This window comes from Apis florea, unplaced genomic scaffold (assembly GCF_048593485.1).
Source record: "Apis florea isolate Af1SG1 unplaced genomic scaffold, ASM4859348v1 contig_3585_pilon, whole genome shotgun sequence".
NCBI classification, from domain to species: domain Eukaryota; kingdom Metazoa; phylum Arthropoda; class Insecta; order Hymenoptera; family Apidae; genus Apis; species Apis florea.
The window spans coordinates 1,973,409-1,992,153 of NW_028256788.1; the positions used below are offsets into that span (position 1 = coordinate 1,973,409).

The 18,745-nt window shown below is 28.9% G+C and overlaps 2 protein-coding genes and 1 long non-coding RNA gene across 8 annotated transcripts in view; 1 reads left to right on the forward strand and 2 right to left on the reverse strand.

Annotated features, from left to right (window-relative positions):
* The first annotated feature begins 448 nt into the window (after positions 1–448).
* LOC147656601 (uncharacterized) lies at positions 449–2,165 on the forward strand. Its single transcript, XR_015294136.1, has 3 exons — positions 449–628; positions 1,385–1,727; positions 1,802–2,165. It is a non-coding gene; the product is annotated as an uncharacterized LOC147656601 (long non-coding RNA).
* Positions 788–7,182, reverse strand: AGO3 (Argonaute 3). Of its 2 annotated transcripts, none has more exons than XM_086914211.1 (12): positions 7,080–7,182; positions 5,852–6,182; positions 4,493–4,660; positions 4,207–4,297; positions 3,749–4,062; positions 3,409–3,670; positions 2,973–3,323; positions 2,653–2,903; positions 2,437–2,587; positions 2,156–2,356; positions 1,800–1,991; positions 788–1,732 (listed from the first exon to the last, which is right to left on the reverse strand). In XM_086914211.1, the coding sequence occupies exons 2-12, from the start codon at positions 6,175–6,177 to the stop codon at positions 1,403–1,405; spliced, it is 2,637 nt and encodes an 878-aa protein (XP_086770337.1). In that variant the 5' UTR covers positions 6,178–6,182; positions 7,080–7,182; the 3' UTR covers positions 788–1,402. The 2 variants fall into 2 exon arrangements, with proteins under 2 accessions (XP_086770337.1, XP_003694573.1); XM_003694525.4 differs by having other exon boundaries at positions 4,207–4,405.
* Positions 7,183–8,585: 1,403 nt separating this feature from the next.
* for (cGMP-dependent protein kinase for) overlaps positions 8,586–18,745 on the reverse strand; it is a 69,791-nt gene continuing 59,631 nt past the window's right edge. For all 5 annotated transcript variants that reach the window (XM_086914202.1, XM_086914203.1, XM_086914205.1 and 2 more), the window contains 8 exons: positions 13,423–13,642; positions 12,390–12,453; positions 11,813–11,985; positions 11,445–11,591; positions 10,209–10,655; positions 9,833–10,132; positions 9,675–9,737; positions 8,586–9,592 (listed from right to left, as the gene is read on the reverse strand). In XM_086914202.1, coding sequence (XP_086770328.1) covers positions 9,427–9,592; positions 9,675–9,737; positions 9,833–10,132; positions 10,209–10,655; positions 11,445–11,591; positions 11,813–11,985; positions 12,390–12,453; positions 13,423–13,642 — 1,580 coding nt within the window. In that variant the 3' untranslated portion in view covers positions 8,586–9,426. The remainder of the gene's footprint in view (positions 9,593–9,674; positions 9,738–9,832; positions 10,133–10,208; positions 10,656–11,444; positions 11,592–11,812; positions 11,986–12,389; positions 12,454–13,422; positions 13,643–18,745) is intronic.

Genomic DNA, 18,745 nt, shown 5'->3' on the forward strand with positions numbered 1-18,745 from the left:
AAAATTTTTTTGTGGTTACATATATTTATGAAAAATTTATTATTTTATCTGTGATAATAAGTTTATATATATGAATCGAAGAATGAATGAAGTGGCAAGTATGATAAATAATAATATGATAAAAAATATATGCGATATCATAATATTAGTTTTAAACATTAACTTTTGTTACGCCATTGCTTTCTTTAATATCTCACACTACATAGAACGTCATAATATAGAGACGTATGCTTACATGAACACGTATGCGTACTTTCAAGTCAAGGTGGACGACTATGGATACACGCATTTCGCTCGCGTAGTTCTGGGTATTGGATCCTCATCGGCAGGGTCGTTTGTAAACACATACATAAGCATAAATAAATTCCTTTAGATTAATTGTCTATACTAATCGTTTTTAATACAGTGTTGAAGAATAAAGTATAGTTTCTAATGAAGAATGATATATAATATTACACAACTCGAAAAAGTAAACCTATATGTACTTTAAATTTGTATGAAATTATAAAGTAAAAATAAATAAATATAAATAACTTGTGTATTTTCGTGATGTTATAATAATATGCATTAACAATTAATGAAATACATATTTTACCAAAATTACCAAAGTACTATATTCATATATAAGGTCCAGAGTTTGTACTTGCTTAAGTTTGAAATTTTTTGTTCATGATTCATATCGCGTGTATGGTTATTCAGTAATTATTCAAGGCATTAGCCTTATGATAATTAATGTATTCAAAAGGATATTAAATATTAATAAAATTTAAATAATTAATCACAATAGTTATATTTATAACAAAAATATAAGATATTTATTTCTTTGTATTATAAAATAAAGATTTCATTTTAATCTTATACATAATAATTATGACAATGATATACAATATATCTTGGATTACATTACATGAACTATTTTATTCAAATATTTCTTATTTAAACATTTGTCAAAATTGCAAAAATTAAATTAATTAAATTCATATAATTGCTAAAAATAAAATTTAGCTTTGAATAATACTGTTTACAAATTCAAAAAATGTAAGATAATAATTTTTGATTTAATTATTGTAAAAAATTTATCAAGTAATTACTATACGTTATCAAGTAATTACTATACTTTTGTCAATACTATTTTCATAGATTAATATAAACTTAAAAAATGATTTAACGAATTATCTCATAAAGAATAATAGTTTTATCTCTTATCTCTTATTATTATAATACTTTTCAAATCTTAATATCTCAATAGTTTAATATATTTAATCTATTAATTATTGAAACTATACATATGCAAGTATATGAGATTTATCATGTCAAAATTGTAGTTGATTTGTACTGAGTATTGTATAGTTTTAATTAATAATTTAATAGAAAAATCTTTCAGTCATAGGTAAATAATACCTCACAAATAATATAATGTGTCTGCAAGTGATAAATGTGGTTCTTGTTGTATATTTTGACCAACAAGAGAAACAAGCTTATGTGCATATTGACAAGGAGCAGGTACTTTTATAGTACCTGGCCAATTATAATATAAATGACAGAGCTTATACGTTAATCGTTGTATATGATCAGGTTTCATCTTTTTATTGTCATAAATGACAATATAGTGAGTAGGTGATACTGTACCTTGACGTATATTCTGAGAAACTAAAAAGAAATCATAGAGAGCTGGTTTTGTTATATGAGAATCCACAATTGTTCCTGGTGGAGGATTCTTTAATCCTGTAGGCTAAATATATACAATTTTATTTTTATAGATAAAAATTAATAAATAATTTTTTTTTTTTTAAACTTACAGATATTTCAAATAACCGTGTATTAATACGTTTCTGAACTACTATTACGGTTAATGTTGGTTGATAATTTATTTCTATGGTTTTAAATGTTGCTAATAATTGTTTTACTTCATATTTAGCAACTGTATCTAATTGTCCATCGCCAACTCCATCTCGGTACACAATAATACGATCTGGATAACGTTTATTTCGCTACAATATAAAAGAATAATAACGATATATGTATTTAATAATAATATAATATAATTAATAGTAATAATATTATATTTAATATAATATTATATTAAATATAATAAGAATATGTAAATATAACAAACATAAATATATATATGTACATATAAATAAATATTACTTACTCTATAGTAAGCCTTTATTGCTGAAATTAAACATATTTGCAATATATCAACTAACTCTTGATGTTTACCTTGTAGGCAAATTTTACTGTGCCAAGATGTTAATAATTTATCTAAGCTTGCTACAAAACCAGCTACACTACCTTTCATTGATTGGCCAACGCCTGAATGATATACATCTATTCCACATATCATACAATGATCCTGTATTACAATAAAATTTAATATTATATGTCCTTAAAATTAAAAAATTATAATATATATATATATATATATTTGCATACCATAGGTATAGCTAATGCCCAAAGTGCTCCACCTAATTTACAATTAATTTGTAAAGCAATTTTTTCTGTTATACTCTTTAATTTATCACCACGAGAAATAGTTCTAGACATAATTACTTGGGAAGGTACAGGCATTTCCACACAGCACACTCTAGACATCAAAGAATATATTTTTAATTTGAAAAAATCTCAATATACATGTATAAAATGTTTTACCTTTTCACTGCAGAATATCTATCAGTTCTATTTGTAGGAAATACAATGACCATTAAATTAACTGTTTGGTCAATATTTTTCTTTAATGCTTGTACATATGTTTCAATTCTATCATCTCTTAAACAAATCATCTGTGGTTCTCTAACATTCATACCTATAACTTTTGCAACATTTTTTAACATACCAACAAACTCTTGTGTACATCTTGTATCTTTTTGACAATATAAAACACACCAATGATTCAAATTAGGCTAAAAATATGATTATATCTTAAATATTAGATTAAATTATTAATATATAATATATGAAAACATACTTACAGTTCTTAAAACAGTATTTCTACATACTGCAGAACTCCATTCTGCAGGCTTTGCAGGCGGTGGTATAAATTTTGTAGTAGCAAATTGTATTTGTTCAGGTCCAAAAACTCTACCTGTAAATTCTGCTATATCAGATTCCAATTCTAAACCCCACTCAGATAATATTTCTCGTGGTACACTATTATTTCGTACTTGTTCTACAAAATGTCTGAATACATCACATCGGGCATTGGGAGACATTTTAGTCAATGAATCAAGATCTTTCATTACTCTAAAATCTGAACGAATACTGTCGCTCAAACTTGCTAAGTAACATAATTCAGGAACCAACAATATCAACTGTTCTTGTGTCTGCATTTAAAATTTGTAGAATGCAAGTAATTGACATTTATGTTTCATGTTTAGTTGATTTCGTCATTAAAATAAAATTACTCACTTCACCAGTAGATAATTTATTTTTGGCACAATGAACTAAAAGTGGTTGACCTTTGTCTGTTATTTCTAAATTCCAATGTAATTTATAGTAATTTATTAAAGAAATTTTGTCAGTTCCTTTATCAAATTCGTATGTAGGATTTTTATCCCATGCAATGTCATCAATGCGATAAGTTTTATTATTATATCTTGTAAAAACTGATAATCCAATTAATTCTCTAATAATGATATCTTTAAAATTTGGTTTTCCTCCAAACTTCATCCTGCATCATGTATTTTATGATAAGAAAAAATTAATTTTATAATATTAAAATTTAAATAAAATTATTAGTAAATCTTACATTATATCACGTACTGTTTCTGTTCGCATAACACGATGTCGTGCATCTATGCATAATTTTAAACCTCCATCATATTCATTGATAGCTGTAACATATCCTGGCCATACTTCCAACTTATGTTGAGGTACAGAATGTATTCCTTTTGGATTAAAACTATGTTGACCAATACGAACTAAACTGAGAGCTCGCATAACACGACCAAGTAATACATTAAAAAATGGAATATTCTCAGATATACTTTGTTGTTTTTTATATATTACTTTTAATTCCACTTTTGACTCATCCATAGGATGTATAGATGTAAAAAGATTTATCTAAAAATTATATTATATTATATAATAATAGAAATCAGTTACTTTTTAACTTATTCACTAACAAACAATTTTTATAGAATATGTTTTTATAAACTTTAAGAAATCCTTTCTATTTATATATATATTTTAATTTTCATTACTTACATCTTGTTTTAATTTTTGTGGTAGATAAAGTGTTACTCCATCAAATACTTTTGTTCGCCCAAGTGTTTGTACATGTTGATTAAGAAGTTTTCTACGAAGTGGTCTTGAATCAATGTCAGGATTAAATTTAACTTCATAATTAAACAGTCCTTTTGCAGGATCTAACTTAAGGTTTATATAGTTAGCACCCAATTGTATTCTAAAAATTGATTACTATTCTCTAACCTATATTTAAATTTTATTGTAATTATTAATTACATATACATATATATATATTGATACTTACGGCTCCCCCTCAGTTCCTTGATGAGACATTGGTTTACATGTTAAATATGATGCTTCAGATTTAGGTTTACTTTCTTGTATTGTAATATCAGATAATTTACCTAATACTCCTGCATTATCAGAAGAATTTTTAGCAATGCTTGGTTGTTGAGGAGTTGTTTCATTTAAACTATAAAAACATATTTTCTTCTGCTATTTACATGTTAAATATCTTTTTTTATAATATATTTTTGTAGTATTTATGATTTTTTTTTAAACGAAAGATTTTTTAAATGAAAAATAAAGAGATTGAGTTATATTAACTGATTGATAATATACTAAATATTCTATCAAACATTTTATTCTTTTTATTACAAAATATTTTTAATATTATATATAATGATTTAAGAATTGTTTAATTTTAATATATAATTCAATTTATTAGAAACAATATTTTGTTTACTTTGTCTTCCTAATTACAATTAAATTTTACAATATCTATTGCTATTTCTAATGTATTTAATAATTATATAATATTATATTGTAAATTTATTATTGTGAAAATATTGAAATATACTGAAATATATAAGATAAATATTTGAAAAATATAATAAATCAAATTCAAACAATTTAAATGAATTCTAATATTTAATACTTCAACTTTCATACAATATCTCATTATATACAAAGAGTCCCAATAATTGGAATATCCATAAATTGGAGATTTCTAAACTAATTTCAAACATTTTTCTTTGCAAAAATTTTCGTACGGTTTTATTAACGAGTTATTAACAAAAAAACACTGGTCAATCAATGAAATATGCAGTCGAACACGACAGTAGTGTTGGCTCGTGCTAGCGATCGAGCACGAACAAGTCTAAGAAACATGTTGAAGATTTGTGAATATGTTGAATATTTAATAGTTTTTTTTTCATGATATAATTCGATATAATTTTTTATCGATAAAACGATAAATTTTTATGAATATGAATATAAAAAACATTTGTATTCATATTCATATATTATATCTCATATTCAATATATTTCCTATGACATACATTATTTGAACTTATTAGCGTTTGCTCGCCGACATATAGCCAACACTATATACGCGGTTTGATTAGATTACACATTCTATGATTAGTTATTTTTTGTTAATAATGTATTAACAAAGTTGTAATAAAAATTTTTGAAAAGAAAAATGTTGAAATTATCTTGAAATTACCTTAGGAATTTCCAGTTTACGGATATTTCAGCGATGGACTCTGTATATCTAATAAGACAAAAATTTTTATGATTTTAATTTTGCAAATATTTTTCACTATATTATTACATATATCTATATATATATCTATTTATTTAATAATGTTAAAATACATACCTAGTTGCTTTAAGTCTATTAAGCAAAGATCCTCTACCTGAACTAATTGTTTGTATTGGTTTAGACTGTAATGTTTCACTAGATTTCATTTCTTTTAATACTTGCAACAAACTAGCTCTTCCACGTCCTATTGAAGAACTTGATGGAATTTCAATTACAGATTGAATATTTAATTCTGTTTGGTTTTTTGATTCTTTGGCATTACTTGCATTTAATGTAGATGATATCCCCTGTAATATCCCCTCATTTTCAGCTTTTTCTTTTTCTTTTAGAAGTTTTAATAAAATACTTCCTCTTCCTTTGCCAAATTGCTTATCTCCTTCCATTTTTCCTAAATATGTTATAAAGAAATTTTATTTTATAATAAAATTCCATTTTACTTTAATTTTACAATAATTGAATATCATAAATAAAAAAATAAAATATAAAAAATTATATAACATACAAAATATATAAAAATAATCATAAATTAATTATATTGGTATTTCTTGAATGGAGAATATAAAAAATATGAAAATATTACATTAAATATATGATAAAAATTGATAAAATATGACAAAATGATTATTAGAAACATATAATAGTATTTCATAATAATTTTTTTTGTAATATTTTATTATTGAGAATAAGGAAAAAAAATTAAATAATTTAATATTAAAATATAAATAAAAAAAGAATTTAAAAAAATATTGAAATATAGAATTTAAATACAAATTATTTCTAAAAATATTTTTCCTTCTTTTTATAATATAATAATATTTTGATATAATCATTTATGAATAAATAAAGTATAAAAATTTAGAAAATATTGTAGAATTCAAATATATTATATTAAAGAAAATGAATGTATATTATAATATTATATTATAATAAAGAAAAAGATGAGATAAAATTAGATAAAAATGAATTAAAACATATAATAAAAATTTAAGATAAATAAATATTAATATAGTTATATATTAATATTATTTTTTATTTTTTTAAAATGAATAATAATCTTTTGATAAAAAAATAAAAAAGAAAAATTAAATTATAAATAACAGGTTAACTTTAACATACAAAAAATAATTTTTTATGATATATACCACATGGTTTATTGATTTAAAATATCAATTTATAGATCAAAGTTTCAAATAATATATTATAAGATATATTAATTTATTTTCAATTTATTCAAAAAATATACATTAATAATTTAATTAATAACGTTAATCAATATTTTACTTACCTTGATTAAAATTTTATTTTTTTTTTATGAAATAATATTTACAAAGTATAACCCGCGTGTAGATAAGTACTAAATACATTCAAAATGATAGTCCTTGTAGAAGATAAATAAACTAAATCACGTGACACAGGCTACAATCCTAGCTATTGGTTGATAACATTGTTGATAATTTGAGAATTTTAGTTATATATTGCTATAATGTTGCTCATTATGAAAATGAATTGTATTTAAAATTTTATTATTTTTCAGATAATTTATTTTCTTTACTTTAATATATAAAAAATAAAAACAATATTAATATAAAAAAAATTTATATTACAAGATTGTAAATTTTCCCTATTTTAATTTCAATTTTGATCATATAATTTTATCTTCATTTCATGATTTATTTAATAATAAAAAAGTTAAATAGATTTAATTCGAAACGATATATTTCATATATCATTTTTTTAGAATTAATTCTAATTTGCATATATATTTAAAAGCAAAGTTTAAAGTTTTATCTCATAAATACATATTTCTATTACATAATATAAATTCTATAATAATTTTAATTGATAATTCTTAATCATAAAAAAATAAAAATATATAATAGTTATAAATTATAATAATTATATTATAATAATTATAAATAAGTAACATCAACATTTGTTTATTTTAAATAATAAATTTATTTTAAGTAACATATATACTTTTTACATATAATTCTACAAAATATGAAACATAAACTATTTATCAGAGAATTTTTTTAGGAATTTTTTTTTATGATTATTTTTATGGAATATGATATGATTATTATGATAATAATGATTTCATTTCTAATGTAAATAAGAAGAATAGTAAATAATGGAAGAAGAATAAAGTAAAAATTGAGAAATCAACGCCATCTCTACAGTGCCTCGAAACAAATATGGACAATGAGAAAATAAGAAAAGAGTAGAATTGGATTAAAAATTAATCATCAACGTCATCTCTTAAATGCTAAAAACATCTCTTTAAAAATTATCTTTCTACAAGCATTCAAGAGATGGCATTAATGGTCATTTTTACTCTATCTCTTTCCTTCTTCAAGTATTTGTTCTCTTTATCTACATTTATGTTTCATTACAGCCTTCTAGAGATGGCGCTGATTCCCTAATTTTTACCCTAATTTTATTTTTTTCGCATTAATCTTTATTATTATTTAAAAGATTTTAAATGTTTTTTAAAATAATGAAATAAAAAGATAGAATACTAATTTAGAAATCAAAAAAACTTAATTTTATAATTCTAATATGAGATTATTTACTTTTTTGTGATAAATATTTTAATAGAAATAAGAAATTTTATGTAACTTGATTTAAAAATATATTAAAAAATTAATAAGTAGATAAATAAATTATAAAAATAAATTTGTTGCAAAGCATTTAAAATAATTTTTATATAAGAGTATTTTAATCTTTTTTATTCAATTAGCTTTCTAATTTCAAATTGGGTATTTCGGCAAATTTAATCAATTACGCATAATTAGCATTAATAAAACTTTATTTATTATTGATATTTATTGAACTTTAAGTATATATATGTAATATATATATATATATATATATTTATTTATTTATAGTCAATTATTTACAAGAGTCACGTTTTCGTATAATTAATTAAAATAGAATTATTACAATAAACTATAAAGTAAATCAAACAACAATGAATCGGTTATGAGAAGAATTCAATGTGATTCATTCTGCGAAACCGAGTGCACGATTTAAGAATCTGATGGCAAGATGTTTCTTAAAATTTGAGCTAATTGAATATCGTGCATGTCGTATGGTCATTCTTTCTATACACATATATCGTATTCGACTTTTACCATTTTTAGATATGGCACTTAACGCATCGTGCGCATCTCACGATGCCACGTTCGAGTTTTTATTTTATCGAACGCGAGCTCGTGCGTGTAAATATTTTTCTAAATCGGATGCAATTTATATTAATAATCTTTATGGATTATTATTGGTCTTGCGTAAAAAAATTCGTATACCTTCTTAGATGTTATAATGCGATCATTTAAATCCATAGATTACGTAACAAACACGAAGACTTTTTGAAAAAAAACTTACTTTTCAATGGCCTGACTCTTTTATCACAGACCAGTTTCGTCTTTATCGTTTTTCGATGATCGATGATCGATGATCCTAGACGATTATCTATGCATCACATATTAGCTTATTGAATAAATGCAGATGCCGATAGTCACATTCTCCACCGATCTTTTAACGTTTTTTTTCGCTATTTGTCGAACACGGTTCGAAGTTTCACGTACTTCTTTCTCTTTCTTTCTTTAAAGGAATTATTATATAGATCTTGACTAAAAATCATTATCCCATCCGGATATATCATCAGGCGGTGGTGGATCTGAATCTGGAGGATACTCGTCGAAGTTCGTTGTATCTGTAGCATTTTGAACTCGCGGCATGATGGGAGGTTCAAGAGTTCTTGCTCTTAAACCTTCCCAATTAAAACCATCGAACCATCTAATAAACGGATAAATATGATTATTAACAAAAACTTCTCTTCTCTACGTTTCCTATAATTACATTATTCGATATAACTTACTTGTGCTTCTGTATCTCGCTAATGCCACCCTTTTGGTAACCAAGACGCTCTGCTGGATTGTCCCTTAAATAAATAAATATAGGTAACGAAATTTAATTAACAAATCAACTATAGAATTATAACAGATATCTATATTTCGATCAGAGTTTAATTATTACCTGCAGAGCTTTTTGATCAACGCAGTCGCGTTTCGCGTGATAGATCTAGGAAATTCTATGGCGTCGATTCCTTTTAAAATAATGTTATAAGTCTTCATTGGATCGCCACCGGTGAATGGTGGCGTACCCGTAAGAAGTTCGAACATGAGAACGCCAAGTGACCAATAATCGGCACTGATATCGTGTCCTTTATTTAATATAACTTCCGGCGCAACGTATTCAGGCGTGCCACAGAAGGTCCACGTTTTTCTTCCATGATCCAAACGTTTGGCGAAACCAAAATCGACCAGTTTTACATATCTGAAAAAAATATTATTAGCAAAATAAGAAAGAAGTTTTTAATTTTAAAAACTTAAAAGAAAAAAAACCTTCTTACCCTTGACTGTCAAGCAACAGATTTTCCGGCTTCAGGTCTCTGTATATAATATTCCTAGAATGAAGATAATCGAATGCTTCTACGACACAAGCGGTGTAAAATCTCGTTGTGCCATCGTCAAAGTGACCCTTGTCTCTTAGAACGGTCCAGAGCTCGCCACCAAGGCATGCTTCCATCAGCATATAAAGATACTTCCTATCCTTGAACGTTTTGAATAGTTTCACCACGAAATCGCAATCAGCTTCGCCCATAATTCTCTTCTCTGACATAATGTGTTGTTGCTGTCGCGTTTCAACGATCTGGGCCTTCTTCATCTGTTTCAAAGCGAAGGATCTCGAACTGTCACCAGCTATTTGAACTAATTCGACTCTTCCGAAACCGCCCACACCCAGAGTGGCCAATGGTCGAAGATCTTGCAGTCTTAGATCTCTGAATTCCTCGTTCAACCTGAATTTTATCAAATACGTTCGTTTATTATTTCTTTTATTAAATTATTTCTTTTTCACAACACGAAGGCATGAAAGCAAGAAAAAAAGGATTCCAGGATCAGATCTTGTATAATCATAAAATAAAAGCTTCTTTCTTTAAAAACTACATACTTATAAAAATTAATTACAAATTAAATGGAATAATTTACGTTCCTAAATAATCTCTAAATCAATTATTTTTCTTAGATTATTCAATTATTTTTACCTCTACTTGTATTACTCTACTGAAAGAAGAAGAAGAAGAAAAAAGGAAAATAAATAAATTTAATTATCTCGTCTCCAGAAACATTAAATTAAATTATTCTCACTTATGATACCGCGCTTTTAAATTACATTAATACCATCATGCTGATAAGATTTACGACTAGTTAATTCCTTTTTTTTTTTTTCCGTTTCTATCGCGGCGGCAATACAAATTGCCAACGCGTTTTAAAAGAAAAGAAACATAAATAAATAAATAAATAAATAACGAAACATCAGCTTAATCGTCGAATCATTAGCACGCTTGTTGTAGCACAACGCGAAACTTACTCTGATATCGTACGCTCTATTCTCCCATCCTAGTTGGTAAGCGTGAAACATAACACACATACATAGAGGAGATGTAGGATTTAACAGACGATTCACGATCGCGATTATGGCCGTGTATAATTAGCGTTGATGAGAGTTAACGCCGGTTATTAATAATAACACCACGTTTCACAGCCGCGATCGAATTACGTGGCGTAGATTCGAAATGTTCACTCACCTTCTACGCTCCACGAGCTCGTCTTTGTATCGCGTACGAATTTCGTCCAGGGACGAGATCAGTTGATTGAACGTTTCACGGTCTATCACCAGGCAACTCACTCCTTCCGGATCGTCGGCGATTATGTTGGCCGTCCTCAGGTCATCCCTGTGAAAACGTTTCGCGCAATTCGATCATCGCGTAGCCGTTGATGCACTCGCACGAAAGATGAAGGAAGAGAGATGGAATAATTCGAAATTTTAAAAGGAGGAATTTTAAATTTTAACGCGTATAGCAACAATGTTGCTTTTTCTTAAATCGTATTTAAAAGTTTTCCATGAAAGTTTAATTTTTTTTGCTCAAAATTATTTTATTTATTAGATAATTACCCTTGAAGAGCTTTTTCACCGAAGAAATCGCCTTTGCTCAGCGTCCTGATATATTTTTCTTCCGGTGTATCGGGCTGCTTTATCGTGACGCGAACTTGTCCTCTGCTTATTATGAAAAATGTATCCCCTCTCGCTCCTTGTCTGATTATGTAATCCCCATTGTTGTAAAAAGTCTGCAAAAATATACGCACGATAGTTAACAGAAGGTTCTATGTTTGTACAATGTACAATGATATTCACGAAAATTTAATATTGTAAAATTTGAACAATTTGATTGAAAATGTATTCAATAATATTTTTATAATTACGATTTCACCTTGCGAATTATTATCAAGAAAGATCGAAAAAATATTTTATTATCTTTTCAAGATGCATATCTATCCTTATCTTTTCAAATATTTTTTGTACAATAATATTTACATTTCATTGGTTAGTATTAGTACGTGTTAACAAACGAATATGTTGTTATAGGAAAATTAGGATTTAGAAAGTTACGCGAGCGAAAGTATAATAAATTGTATAATATTGTGATATCAATGAGAAGTTAAAATTTTGTAATCGAGATATTTAAATTTACCTCTTCCAACACGTCTGAAATTTTTATTAGAGTCTCCTCGGGCAAATTCTTGAAGATAGGAACGCTGAAACAAAAAATTCGAGACGTTCGTTAAAAACCAACTTCGTGCTGATTAGTTAATTTTCAAAAGATCTATTAGCGGACAGAAAATTGCTTATTTCGAGTCGGTTGATCGACATTTATTAATTTTTTCCAGCATTAATGAGATTTGATTATTTATACAGGAGGGAATACTGAAAAAAATACCTAAAAATAAAAAAATTGGTTAATGAAAAACTGGTATTAATATTCATTTTCTCTATTATTTATACATGTATATAGTTTTCTTAGTAAACACAAACGAAACTATTCACCAATTTAATCGTTGGTTTATTGTTTCTCATTATTCTTCATCGCAATGATGATGATGATGATGATGATGATTATGATTCATGATCAAATTTCGTTTAAATTCGGACTAATTTGAGACATTTCTCAGTTTAACTTATTTTCTAAATCATCATTTGAAAATATCTCGAGACGAAGGATAGGATAAGAGTTAACAAGTTATTTTATTTAATGAATTTTCGTGTTTTTACGAATTAAAAAAAAAAAAATTGTAATTAAAACAAAACATTCGAATAAATAAATATATAATTATCTTCCTTATTATTTCACTCGATCGTTCACTGAGATTCACGAGAAATCATGTAGATAAAAATTTATTAATCATGTATTGTAAAATATTTGTATATTCGTGTTCAATCATCAAATAAGATAACAACTGGGAAGATAAAACTTTATAATGAGATTTCTTCAATTTTCACAGTATATTTTGAAAAATTTTATATAACGTTATATATCAGACGATGAATGAACTTTTCCCCCCTATAAGACGTAAGTCATTAATAAATATTAAGCTGAAGGAAAGATTTATTGTTCCATTAAATACGAATTATGTAATTATTAACCTTGGAAATGATGATGATAATAACAATAATAATAGTGTCTATATTTCGAAGAGGATTGCATATATGCATAATACTTTTATTACCTCTTTAAGAAATCCGTATATTCGGCCTGCCGTGAAAGGCCGGTTCTCATCATAATGGTTTGGAAGCATTGTCGGTCGATGGCCCATAGCTGGCAATCGGTAGCTGCTGTTATCGTCGCTGTTCTTTTGCAGTTGTAGAGAATTGCCAGTTCGCCAAGTACCTTTCCTGGTGCCAACGTGCTCAAATATTTACCATCACGCGACACCTCGACCTTCCCCTCTGCAAACGTGACCGAATAATTAATATTTTAAATCTATCAAGTGTAACAGGTGTATTTAATCATCGATCGATTTAAACAATCATGGTATTTAATTATAATAAGCACGATGTTTATTTATAAGTCGTTGATCGGCTTGTTTTTTATTTAAAAATCAATATTGTACTCACAAGAATGATCATTTTAAAGCTATTCCAATATTTAATTTCACTTCTCGATAAGTTTTTTAAGAGAGATAATTTATTAATTTTTATACGTTAATATATTCGTTAGGAATATATCCATTCGATTCTAAAGGGCAAAACAAGCACAAAAGTTGATGCATAAAAATGTTGGACGAGACTTATTCGTAAGTTGAAAATTTTGCGTTAGATAAAGCGAGACGAGACAGAGCGAGACAACATTATTTTTGTTACATCTCCCCGCCACACCGTGGCGCATGTGTCATTCTGTTTCCGTCCCGTTTCATCCAACTTAAATCTAAATCGTTTATATAAATACTTAATAAATAAAACTTCGATTAAAATTTTTGTACGTCAATTTTTTTTTTCTATCGATATTGGTTTCTGGAACCGATAACGGAAAATAATTATTGAAAAAATTAAACGAAATATTATTATTATTATTATTATACTTGTTTCGTTGGAAATTAACGAAGCCACCTTATTTCCTAATACACATATTCGAAAGAAAAAGTTCGACTAATGGGACGAACCATCATATATCTACGATGTTTTACCACTCGCAGTTCGCGTTAGCAAATGATTATGCACATTAAATAAGAGTTTTTATCACGAGTTAATATTACCAGGCTGGTGGCTGAGTAGTTGGCGCGAAATCGATTATTTCATAACTCAAATAACACTCGTGTCGTTTGTTACGCACGATAAAACCTGGTTGTTCATTAGACACGGGCCCGCTCAAATCCAGTTCCAATAATATTCGAGATCCAGTACTCGGATCGAGCGATTCACGAACTCTCGACAGGACCGCTGACATTTCGATCTCGATCAATTAGGTTAGCCGGGGATCATCGTTTCCTAACGTGTCGTGTAGATAATTTAATTGCAACGTGACATTTATCGAAAACTGTCTTCGTTGTGGAAAGGTTACTTTAACAAATGGTAGAGTAGATATAATAAATGAATCTCAACATTTTTCTATTCCTTTTGAGAGAATCAATCCTCCATAAGTGTTCCGTACGTGAATACATATCCTCTTCTCTAAAATTATGAAAATACAGTGTACATTTACTGTTGGATTTCTCAAATGTTCGATCGATATTAACGCAAATCAGAAAAAGAATCCGGTGGTTTGTCACATGCCGAGAAAATCGCTGTTGATGCAAAAGATTGGCATCGAGGGTAAGAGCAATCAACGTTTTTCAACTTGTCGACGTATAAATAGGCGAGGACCGGATGCAACGAGCGTATGCAGTTATCTCAGACCCAATCCCTTGGCTCACAATGGGCCTATTCATGAAAGCATCCGGTACCTGTGCGGTTTTCTGTTCGTCTACCGTTAACGTGTGCATTGTGTACGCGATCTCGCCCACGTTCTTCCCCGATTAGACTTGGTTTACGTTGTCACTGTTACCTACGGCTCGAACAATTCGCCGAGAGTTGCGCAATTCATCCTCTCCTCGTTTTGGGATTTTTCGACGAAAGATAATTCAGCTCGAGGCAGAGATAGAGAGTGAGAGTTGATCGTGGTGAAAAATCTGTTAATCGATTAACAAATCGCATAAGGCCAGCGTTGGAATTCTTGGAAGCTAAATAAATAGTGACAATGCTCTCTCTGTAAACGAATCGACCTCATCCCGCTCGTTAGAGATCCCGCGTTTCTTTTCTAGGAAAACCGCGGTGCAGAAATAGCAAGGGAGAATAATTGTTAAATGAAAGCGATTAGCCAATCATAGCCGGGGCTATTGCCGCTATAAATATTCATCACGAGTTGGTAATAATCGGTTGCCTCGATGGAAACTTCAGGTTGATATATTACTGACGTATTTGTAGAGGAAAAGATAGGAGAGAGAGAGAGAGAGATCTATGAACGCGAGTTCTATAATAAATGACATTTGGTTTTCTCTGGGTGTTGAGAAACATTTATTTATTTCTTGCATTAATTTCTAACTATATTAGATTGTTTATTAATCTGAAGTGCGATATTAAAACAATATTATTCTTTTATCGAGTCTCTTTAAATTTTCTTAATAATCTAAATTACCGCTTGATATTCCTTTATTTATTCAATATCATTCAGAGATAAAATAACAGCGTGGAAAACGTCACGAAGAAAAGAAAAAATCGTTTATTAATTCGATCAGGCTTGGAAGATCATCGACTTTTCCTTGACCCAAGGCAAAGTTCAATGTTCTAAATATCAAAGTTTCTACGCTAAACGCAGCAACTATCTAGCACTTCTGCTTTCTCTGATCGTTCCTCGCATAAAGATCACGAGGACGCGTGAAAGCTTCGTTTTTGCGAAGTTCAACAAGCTCTTGGACCGTACACGTAACTTGTTCCACCACTCGGTACATCGTATATCTGTCGTGAAGGCGTGATCCTCTCGATTAAACGAGGCCACAGTCGCTTCTTCTTCCATGAATCTCTTCGCGCCTGCCTCGTATTTCGCGAAATGCTTGATTTATTCATCCGATTTAAAGCTTCGAAAACTTATTCACTTTGGATGTAAGAGCGCGATACAGTTGAGAGTAAAATACGTTTGTAACTTTTTACTCGCGAAAAATATTCTCGAGAGCAACTCTCGAAAGATAACCTTCTTAATCTAACGAGTCTTAAGTTTAGATTTGTTCTTGAGAGTAATGGGCATTGAAAATAATGATTACGCTCCTAAACAGCGTCAAAGATAATCTTTAAATTTAAAAAATCTTAAGCACGCTTAGATTTTAAAATGAAATCTTTAAAAATTATTCTTGAGAGTAATGGACATTGAAAATGGCCGATTATTCTCGAACACCTTTAAACAACATCCAGTAAAAAAGAGATCTATTTTAAAAAAGAAAGAAAACTCTTGAAAGATAAATTTAAGAAATCTGAAACACGTTTAAATCTTAATTCAAAAATGAAATCTTCGAGAGTTTTGTTCTTGAGAGTAATGGACATTGATAATGACGATTATTTTCAAACAATATATATTAAAATCACGTAGAAAAAGATTTATTTTTTTAAGAAAGACAAATCTTTAAATCTAACAAGTCTTAAGTTTAAATCAATCTTAGTTATTCTTGAGAGTTGGACACTGAAAATGACGATTACTTTCAAACACTCCTAAACATCATTCATCGAAAGATAACCTTTAAATCTAAGAAGTCTTAAGCACGTTTAAGTTTCAACAATTCAAAAATTATTCTTGAAAGTAATGGACATTGAAAATGGCGATTTCTTTCAAACATGTCTAAACAGCATCCATTAAAATCACGTAGAAAAAGATTTATTTTTACGAAAAATAACCTTTAAATCTGAAGTCTTAAGTCTTAAGTTTAGATCTCAATTCAAGAATGAAAATTATTCTTGAGAGTTGGAGATTGAAAATCAGAAAGATACGAAGATACAAATTTTGATCAGATCAATCGAAGTGAAAACCCGAATCGTATTATAAATACACCCATAACGTGTCAATGATTCGTTAGTATTTTAGCCGTGAAAGGGTTAAGGGAAGGAGGCAGCCGTATTGTCCCGTGAACGTTGCTTTCACTTCCTCGCGTGCATATAACGTGTCCTGTCAAGAACGAGCAGTACAAAGAGACTTACGAACCGGTTTCGAATCGATGCGATTCTCCAGGTTGGCTGACATTCTTCAACCCTAGCATGGAAATCTATCAAATCTAAAATCATCTCTCCAACTTAAATTTAGACATCCTCCAACTGATTTAAAAGCTCCAGTTTCGTGTATGCCTCTCACAACAATGCAACAATATGACGTTATCACAGATACAATTCAAAGATTCCAATAGACACAAGTTTCGATTCAGGAATACGAGATGCAAAATTGCAATTTGTCATTGTTACTTTTCACTGCAATCCCTTCCGAGATATCTCAGAGAGATTAAGATTTTCAGAAGTATTCGAAAAAAAGAAAGGAAAGAGAAGAAATTAATAAAGACGAGCAGAATCGAAGAATAAATTACGAGGAGCACACATGTACTTGAGAAATAATGAAATTCTTATTAAATTATAATTTTAATCTCGTGAGAACGAACGCTCGCTCGAGCCTCTCTCTCATGTGTGCGATTTACTTAGCCCCGTGGAATAAATTGACGCGTAAGAGAGCCGGTGGCATCGTTATGACCACTTTCTCTTCAAAGTCTGTTCTCACAGCCGGTAACGGAGAAAACGAGACCCCGTGTGCACCTGAAGGTTAAACGTTCAACCATGATGAAAGCAACGCGTACCGATAAAAATTCCTCGCGTGACGGATGCCCGAGAAAGTTATTTCCTCGTAAACTATAAATAACGATAGCAAGAAGCGGCTCGAAGGACAAGGCTTCGATGCTACGCCAACGCGAAATTTCACCAACGCGGTTCACACCAACCTTTTCCATTAATATTCGTCGGGTATAGTGGATGTATGGTCGTAAAAACGACATGTCTTCGTACATCGTACGCACAGGAAATCTCGGCTTTAACAATCGTCGAAACATCGATCGGTTTCAATTGTTGTTAAGAACGGATTTTTCTTCTTCGTGGACAGAAGCCGTAAATTTTTTACGGCGTATAAATTAACGTTTAATAATTCGATTTATTTGGATAACGGATCGAAGAAACGGACAATTGAAGGAACGTCGAATTAGCAGAAGAAAGAAGAAAAAAGTTGGAAATTTCGCAAATGGGAAGGAGATTGAAAATCTAGGAAAGGCGGCTAGGCACTGGCATTGTGCGTAATGCAATACTGTAACGCAATACACTAATGCTTGAATAAGAACTTATTCATTTACATAAGTTGCCCCACGGTATCTCTGCAATCAAGGTTCTCCTTTATTTCTAATTTGCAATGCTATTCGCAATCCCATTTAAACTTAAATAGAAATATTGCCGACAGGGGACACGATGGTGAACTTCAATTAAATACAAAGAAGCCTTGTT